This window comes from Nicotiana tabacum, chromosome 9 (assembly GCF_000715075.1).
Source record: "Nicotiana tabacum cultivar K326 chromosome 9, ASM71507v2, whole genome shotgun sequence".
NCBI classification, from domain to species: domain Eukaryota; kingdom Viridiplantae; phylum Streptophyta; class Magnoliopsida; order Solanales; family Solanaceae; genus Nicotiana; species Nicotiana tabacum.
Genome location: NC_134088.1, coordinates 69,383,317 through 69,392,710, shown reverse-complemented (window position 1 = coordinate 69,392,710; position 9,394 = coordinate 69,383,317). Strand labels below are relative to the sequence as shown.

General features: G+C 37.8%; 1 protein-coding gene across 1 annotated transcript; it reads right to left on the bottom strand.

Annotated features, from left to right (window-relative positions):
• Positions 1-3,676: 3,676 nt before the first annotated feature.
• On the bottom strand, positions 3,677-8,594 carry LOC107768918 (phototropic-responsive NPH3 family protein NPY2-like). Its single transcript, XM_075221734.1, has 4 exons — positions 8,156-8,594; positions 6,960-7,029; positions 5,079-6,236; positions 3,677-4,389 (listed from the first exon to the last, which is right to left on the bottom strand). The coding sequence occupies exons 1-4, from the start codon at positions 8,215-8,217 to the stop codon at positions 3,835-3,837; spliced, it is 1,845 nt and encodes a 614-aa protein (XP_075077835.1). The 5' UTR covers positions 8,218-8,594; the 3' UTR covers positions 3,677-3,834.
• Between the last annotated feature and the right edge of the window lie 800 nt (positions 8,595-9,394).

Sequence of the window (9,394 nt, the reverse complement as noted above, 5' to 3'; positions counted from 1 at the left end):
AATGAATGTCATCTTCTTTGGATGATGACTGGTTGTGTAGTCATTCAGTGGCCTTCGTAGAAGCTCCTGGCGATACTCACCCCTCTGAAAGTGTTCCAGCAGCCAAACTTGTAGCAAGAGATTACAAGCCTCAAAGTGTCCGGACCCATGCTTGCACCGATCCATAGCACGGTACATCTCAGCTAAGATCATCGGGATGATAGTGTACTTTTTCCCCTCGATACCCTCTACTAAGGTCCTGGCGACCATGGCTAAGCGAGTATGAATTCTTCCCCCTTACATCGGAAAGATCAATAAACAAAAGAAACAGACTATGAAAACATAAATCCGGCAGTGCACCCATCCCAAAGAGGTAATGGTTAGCTCCTCATGATGAAGGCGATATGATTTTCTATGCCCATAACGCTCATAGAGAAATTCAAAAGGGATGTATGACTTCTTCAGACAGACCAATTCATTATTCTTCTTAAAACCCAACATCTTCAAAACATTGCGTGGAGTACAATTCTCTAGCACCAATAGTCCTGGACTATCCCATAGTAACTTGGCGAAAACCCCTATTTCTTCCAGGAGAGGAGTCATTTCTATAATGCCAAATCGAAAAATAGCTCTCTTCTTTTCCCAAAACTTGGTAGCAGCCTCGATCAGATCGCTATTTGGTCGAATATTCAGCAAAGATGGCAGGTCGCCAAGTACTCTTCTTACATGGTTTCTGTCACATGGTGCAAGGTCTTTCCACCAGCCAATTAGCAAAGGCGGGATATTCTGGACCATACCGAACTTGGGGATTTCGTGTTTCATTTTCTGCAAACAAATAAAAGTTAGTCCTTTCCCACTCCAGATTTGACTATTCACGCAATAATGATCAGCATGTTGACACGTTTTGTTCAAGTAATGCACATAATATGATGGTGTCCTTTAGGACTGTGGAAATCCCGTTGCACTTTGGACAAGGTTCATCTAAGCGGGTTGTTATGTCAATGACATATCAATCCGTACTAGGTTTAGCATGAAGCATGTACATTTCAAATCGGAGTATGGTTTTCTAGAGAAGTCGAGACTGGTACACTCAAGTGGACAACTTGAGAGAGAAAGGTACGGGACCGTCGACTGCACCGCTATTCGATTAGTCTACAGCAAATAAGCCTTTTCGGTTTAAATGAGTGTTTTTAGGAAAGCATGAACACTCATCAAGCGTCGCTATGTTGATAATAAGCACGAGTGGAGTACGATGTTGAAAGCATGCTTTATGCAAAAATAGTAACATGTTGCCAAATATTTGCATGATAAAAGTGTATAAAAACAGTAAATGATATGGTAAAGATGAACATGAGGAAGAAGAGAAAAGAAAAGAAAGATAAAAGAGAGAAGTCAGTTTAACTCATGAAAAGGTGTAAGAACATAATGAAGCAATCAAGGAAATAGGGATGAGAGAGACATAATAAAACAGTCTTAAACAAGATGAAGGAAAGGGAGAGAGGACGTACATGTCATAGCAATAACAGGAAACAGGGAGGGGATGTTCATGTCATAGCAATTTAGACAAATAAAGGAAAATAAGAGAAGGGATGTGTATGTCATAACAATTTAAACAAACAAAGGAAAATAAGGTAAGGGATGTGCATATCATCAAATAATCCACATAAGTCAACTTCGTTATGGTAAGAGCCTAATTGTAATCCCCAGCAGAGTCGCCATGCTATCGCACCCGGTTTGCTCGCAAAAGCGGGTTTCAACGTGTGACAACCATTGTAAATGGGTATTAAAAGAGAGAGTCGCCACCTAATAGTTTTAAGATGCGTTAGGATACCTATTTGCAAATGACTCTAATTAGAACTAGTTCATGTCACCAAAAATCGGGTAAGGGCTCAAATTACCTCAAAGAGAAGGTGTTAGGCACTCTTCGAGGTCCACAACTGTGGGTCCTGACCGAAGTTCATACTATGTGGATTATTAGATTATAAATGTCCTATGTGATCATATAAGCGAGGGAAGACAAAGAATTTAAAGGCTCTATTATGAACAAGTGTAAAGAAAATCGGGCAACAATAAAGATAATCAGTACAAGTATTTAGAGGTTACACGGTACAACTCAATTGTTCTAAATTCAATGACTAAGTGTGAACAATATAAAGGGGGGAGTCCTAAGTATTTTAACCTAAAGGATCACCCCGTGTAACATAAATAATACTTCGCAACTCCCTTAGGGTAGGGGTACTCATATTATCTAGCATGCACAAACTATCATCTCCTACTATCCAATTACTATGTTAAAGTTGTTTACCTGAAGCGTTCTAATTCAATTCTAAACCTCATCTTATGCGTGCACTACACGTCCCATACCTATGGTCCATGTAACGATCCAACCGGTCGTTTTGAGAGTTGTGACCATGTTCCCCCATTTACTGCTCATTTATGGAATTTGTGTGGTCACGAAATTTCGATTTTCAATGTGTGAGTATGAGTAAAAGAAAGGATCTCTGAATTTCATGGTTGATCTCCGCGAAATCTGCTTGTTGAGAAGTTTTAAACTGGTTTTGATTGCTTATATGTTAAGATTGAACCATTTCTCTTCTTTGCTCGAGGACGAGCAAAAGCCTAAGTGTGGGGTAGTGATGTTTGGCATAATTCTCTTTATTTTAATAGTAGTTTAACCTCATTCTCAAGTATTCTTGAATAGTTTAGTGGTTAAAACTCAGCAAAAATGTGCCTAATTGATGCTCTTTGGTTGATAGGGAGTTGAAAGAAGAATTAAAGAAATTTTTGAAGTTTTGGGACGAAAATCTGCTCAAATTGAAGAAAAGGACAAAGTGCAAAAATAGCGCATTTTCCCTCTAATGTGCGCTCATCTGGACAAGGTCAAATGCAGAGCGCACGGTGCGCGCGCGGCGCGAGCCTGGGGCGCAAGCAGAAATTTTTGGACAAATATTATAAGGATATTTTAGTCTTTGGACCAAATTTTACACGATATAGAATCTTCTTTTCGCCTCCTCAGCCAAGATCTCAACCTGGAAAGAAGAGAACACTACTTTCGAAACAAGTAAGAGCTTGGAAGAGTCCAAAAACCATCCTAATCGAAGATTTGAAGAGTTTATCTCAACTTTTATATTTTTCATTTATTATGGAGATTGTTTTGAGAATAGTCATTATGTTTTTTAGTACAAACATGAGTAGCTACATTCCCTATCTAGGGTATTGATGAACCCGTTGTTGGGCGATTTTGAGTAAATATTCCTAAATCGTTGATACTTATTCTATTTATTTGGCTGCAGTTTTAATGAATTCAATTGTTTGAGCTCGCATTTGTTTATGCCCTATTTCTTGTTATTCTTGGGAAAGATTGACAAGGTTGGGTCAGTCAAACAACAGTACTTCGGGCTGAAATAAGGAATTACTTGACCCGATTTAAAATCGTTATGAGGACACCATGATTCGACTGTGACTTAGAATTGGACTAGTTTATTATCTTGATTATTTTGGGAAAAATAGTTCAAGAATGGTGGCGTTAGTAATTGGGAACCATAGCATCTCTTATCGAGGTCTGTTTTGGACGTCACCGCCATGCTTTAAAGAGTTATCTCATTGTCACATGGATAGCTAATTTTGAACCAGTGAACATATATACGTCAAAGTTCTGTTTCTCTTTTGGCCCATAGAGGCGTTTCCTACCCTAGACTTTGTGTAATTATATCCTTCATTTTTGCAAGAGGTTTCAGAGTAATTAAGATGACTAGTTTTGACATGCTAAGGTCATTTAATGAAAACCCCAAAGGAATCCTGAGAAAAGAAAAGACCCCATCAAGACTAGTGACTACATGCATTTTCTAGTTAGGACTAAGAAACTGAATGTCTTCCTTTTCTTGAAGGTGTGTATTTTGCTTCTTCTAAGCTGGCAGAACCAAGACTCTCCGATGAATCTGACCCACTATTTTCCCCTTGACCGCCTTTACTTGACCAGATTCTGGAAAAGATTCTCTTCGATGAAAGCAAGCCTTTCATTCTACTAGTGGCAGCACGTTTGGTATCACCATTAACTTTGTCAATTAGTCCTCCATTTTGCAACTTTAAGGCTGCCAGCTCTTCTTTCAATGCCCTCAGTTCTTCAGCAGAGGCTGTAACCTCCGAGTCTTCTGTATTTGTTGTCGCTGATCTTGAGCTCGCATATGAAACACCAGCAGTAAGGTCCCTAATAGCTTTGGGCAGATCCGGGGTGCTGCAACCTGATGATGCATTGGCCCTGACTTGCTCAAAAAAGAGAACTTGTACGACAACACGTGACGGAAGCCGCTCATTTTGCACGGCATGTGTACATGCATCAACAGAGAGCTTCTTGCAGTCCATCAGCCCGCAAATTCTCTTTCTGTCAATCTTGCTGATCCCAGGGTGCTCCTGCAACATCACAAGGAGACCGATAAGCATATTCATTAGTTGAGAGTAGGAATTATTTACACTACACATTTCCTTTTTTAGCAGTAGTTGTGGCAAGTGTTCTTTACTAGAGATGACTTAAAGACACTGAATACCCAACAAAGCACCAACACTGCAGATAGAAATATAGCCCCAAGTCTGAGAAATACTACATTTTCATATAATTTATTCAAAACTAGACCGAGTTTTTGATTTCTAGTTCCAGACAAAACTGAAAAGAAGTCAAGAAAATTAATTTTAATAAATAGCTAAAATTGAGCTCAGATTTTCAAGGAAAAGTTCACTGGTAAGCATAAATCAAGTTTCTGCTACCACTGTATGTAAGATGGGAAATGCTAGACTATTGCACAACAAGTCACACCCTGGAAATATTACTTCAGTGGTTTACTGTTATCAATTGCAAAGTCTTTCTTTAACTAAAGAAATAAGTTTAACACCGTGATCTTTACAGGTTTCTTTTTTTTTTTTTGGGTCCAAAAGATCTTAAGATATGTTTACCAGACACCATCTATTATCACTAGCACTTGCCTAAGTATGATATGCAGAAATTTTGCCCACCTGTGGTTCAAAAAACATGTAAGGGTGGAAGGGGAAGGATGCATTCTTTTTGTAATTGAACAAGTTTCATAGATGTTTCAACAGATTCTCACCTTGAGGTACATATCAATTGCGCGATAAAGGCTGTCATGACGAGGGCGAGGGAAATTTGTTACCATCTCTGCCAGACCAACAAATGTTGACAAAGGGAGATTAGGATCCTTGGCAATTTCTGTAAGGTATCCATCAACTAGCTTCGCCACCATGAGCTTTGAAGCTTCTGCGTCAAGCCCTGGCTTTCTGACCTCTGGAATTTCGTCATTACCATCTTCCAACTCAGTTTTAGAATCTTCATCACGCATCATAAAACCTTCTAGTATTTTGTGAACGACATGGACATCATACATTGTCGCTTCCCCATCTGTAGCTCGAATCAAAAGATCATCGACAGAAGCCTCCTCCAGTTGCTGCCCTATTCTTTTTACTAGTTCCGCCTTTACCATTTCTCCAGAATCTACTGAAACGGACGCTTTTAGCAATCTCAACAAGAAACTACAAGAGACGCTACCTTTTTCAGCAGGTAATAACCTTACAATTGTATCCAATATAGAGCGTGATCTGGAGACATCACCCTTGCTAAAGCCTGGCAACCTTCTCGAAGCATAAGCTTGAATAGCTTCTCCAATCACTTCTGAGGAAACAATCCCTTTATTCTTTATGTTGACAATAACCCGTTTATAAAGATCTATTTCAAGCTCACATAAGTCATCAACCCACCAATCATTTGGCACCACACGGCTTCTAATTCCATTCGAATTTCCATTTTCCTCTGGTATCTTTGTCCGGTTATAGGTGTAAGACCAATCAACCTTGCGAACATCAATACATGTCTTGGATGCTATAGCATCGATACAGTGGCTGATCAACTTCACTTCCTCACACATATGTAACCGAGATGACTTAGTGGTCTGAAGAAGTATTATTGAATCTTTCCAGCTTCGGAAGATGCTCGAGTGAAGGAAAACATCGACCTTGTAAATAAGGTTTCCTTTCTCAACAGTCTCGTGCATTTCAAGATACTCTGCAGCACACCTTGCTGCTATGACATTATAAGCATTCAGTGTAACAGTCATACCGTAACAAAACTTGGCACATATTTCAAAGGCACTAGGCCCTCCAGGAATGTCATGGATATAAACTTCATCACCATTTCCTTCACTAGTGCTCACTACCAGCTTTTGCAAACAAGCACTCTTGGACATAAGAGGAAACTGCAGTTTTCACCAATTAGGAGTTATCAGAAAATGAATATGGGCAATCCAACAAGCAGTTTATAAATAGGCATTTCCATTGTTTGAGAAGCTTAGTTGCTTGATAGTTTTTACCATCGTTAAATTTATTAACACCTACATTGCAATGACTGTAAAAATGCAATGGTGATACTTAACAGTTCTATAAACACAAAGTTGAGCTGAACTGACTTCAAAAATAGATGGGGCAATATCTTTGAACCATTAGCAACACCAGATTAACACCAGTTCTATAAATACCACAAACTTAATGAAAGAATTATCCATGCTAGGAAGCAATTAGCACTAATGCAGATATTAGCAGTCTGAAGCTATGTTGCTCGGACTCTCCGAAAATGAGGCCGGATACGTGTCGGATCCTCCAAAAGTAGTGCATTTCTGAAGGATCCGACACGGGTGCGGCTACATTTTGGGGAGTCCGCGCAACAAAGGTCTGAAGCATGCCTAGGAACAGATCTAGCATTTTGTACTTCTTAACCTGCTTTAATTAGGAGGAGAATCGATTTAACTCCCTTCAGTCAGGGGTTCTAGTGCCATTTCATGTAGTACTACCACCCCCTTCGCTAATTAAACAAATACAAAAGTGTTCTCAGTTATTTCATTTCTCAAGAACCAGCTGGCAGATCATCTAATAAAATCTTGAGCAGAGGAAGATCACATATATTAATTGTCAGATAGGTTTACCTTATGCAGATAAAACTTCACATCTCCTATATTAACAATGATGTCAGAAGCCAACTCTGAAGCAACATATCTGCACTAAAGGAAATTTTAATGTTGAAAACTTGTTTAAACACTATCAGAGTATCAGTTATGAATATAGATAGATAGCTAGAGTTCACAGATAAGACTAAAACATACTGAGAATAGATATAAAAACTGAGTTAAATGCTGGTATTCTTGGTTCCTGCAAGCTGAATTTCAGTAATTTAAAGAGAATGGAATCTATTTCATTTGAAAGAGCTGACGGACTTTGTTCTCCACACTGTTCTTCTAAATGAAATGGCATCATTCTTTTCTTTAAAAGAAATGTGTAGTATATTTTCTTTTCTTCCGTGTTCGAAATAGGTGACATCTGACCTTTAAGTTAGAACCAACAGACATTCAACAGAAAATATCTACTTGACCTTATTAACCATCCTTTTGACAAAGGTTCAAGATTAATCAGAGGACCAAGATGTTACATGACTGTTGACGTCTTTTCAATTTCCAAAACCAGATGAATTAAGAAGATAACAGCGTCATAAGAATTAATAATATAATCTCTCCCAATTATCAAAACCTTTTAATTTCCCGCAAATACCTCATAACCTCCTTGGTAATCATACTACTCCCCACTATACCGTAGTAATGCTTATACTGATGTACAAAACTTGCTATGTTGATTTTTGGGGCAGCTATAAATAAGAAAACGACACTAGAGTGACTAATATAAAGAAACTCCTCAGGCACTATATAGTAAGCACTGAAATTACAATCAGTTGATGAGCATTGTACTTGAGAGAACATTTGAAGCAGCTGATCCACTATCCCTAGAGCAAGGTGAAATGCTTTCAAATGCAATAGCCAATAGAAAAGATAAAGATAAGCCTGAAGATTATACTATGCTTCAAATCTCTAAGTTATTAAATGACCAAGCTGTAAAAAGGTATAAAAACAAAAAACAAAAAGACAGTTATGCAATTGGAAGTGGAGAAGTGAACAAAAGTACATTAATAAATTTCCCCTCATTTCGTTTTCTGGTTTTGTTAGGGCGTACAACATTAGAGTTCAATGTGTTGAAATCCTTTCCTCAGAAAGACATACAAACCCTTCAATGCCAAAAGGGGATAACATTAGACAAATAAGCCAAAACAATTGCAGTGAATCTGAAGTGTAACCTGATATTTTTCCCATCTGATTGAAAGGTATCAGGTTTGGATCCAAGTTTCATGAACTTCATTTTGAGAAGTTTCTTCCTAGCAAACTCAACTGATTACTGTACTACCTTTGTGTTCATAACCTGAATTTGCAAGAGTTATCTGAGAGAGAGAGAAGAAGAAATGGTGAAGTGCAGTTGTTGTTTACTTTTAAAGAAATGGGAAGAGAGGTGCAGTAGAAGAGATTGTTTCCTTGGTTGGCGGCAAAGGCCACAGACCCCGGGGGGGGCACCCAGTTACCTAAGGAGACATTACCAACAGAGTTTCCACACTTAATTATTCTCAAAAACCAGACATACACATGCATCAACTCTCACTCCACCACTCTTTTACTATACTGTACTTTTTTCAACTCTCTCTCTCTCATTTGCAATTTTCCTTATACTCAGTAGGGCGTTTGGACATACAAATTACTTATAAGTTCTGAAAAAAGTAATATTTAGAGTTAAAATGAAAAAGAGTATTGAAACTATAATTGAAAATAATATTGCGTTTTATAAGGGGAAATGAATTTATACTTGAAAAGGTGATAAAAGAAGTTTTAAATATAGTCTAATTTATAACCAAACAATATTTTGAAGATGAGTGTCGAAGAATAGGAAAAAAAAAATGAACAAACGAGTCTTAATTCTGCTCTTTTCCAATATAAGCTACAGTAAAAGCTCAATGGATCTTTAAAGAGCTCCAGACTTTCTTGCACCATAAAGAAAGCAAATCTAAATTTAAAAATGTCTACCACCAAATGATGTACTCCCTCCCTCTCATATTAATAGTCATGGTTACTAAAAAAAGTTGTCTCAAATTATTTGTCATTTTAGAAGTTTAAGACAAAATTAATTATTTTTTTCTCTTTTTACCCTTAGTAATAATTGTTCTTGAAGATAGAGATAACACATAAATAGAATAAATATTCAATGAATAGAGATTATATCTTAAGATATAGATAAGGGTAGAACAGCCTAATCCCTTTCCTAATTAATAGTATTTCTTAAGGGGCGTGTAAAAGAGAAACACGACACATAATATGAGACGGAAGGAGTAATACGGAGGTAAGTCCCTTAACTAAAGGTCTGGATTCCAGCTTTGAGAATGAAATTGACTGTGATAGCAGGGTCGGCTCAACGGATCTCGTGGCCTAAGGTGAAACCACATTGAGAGGTCCTTAAATTTATTTTATAAAATATTTACACTAAGAACAAA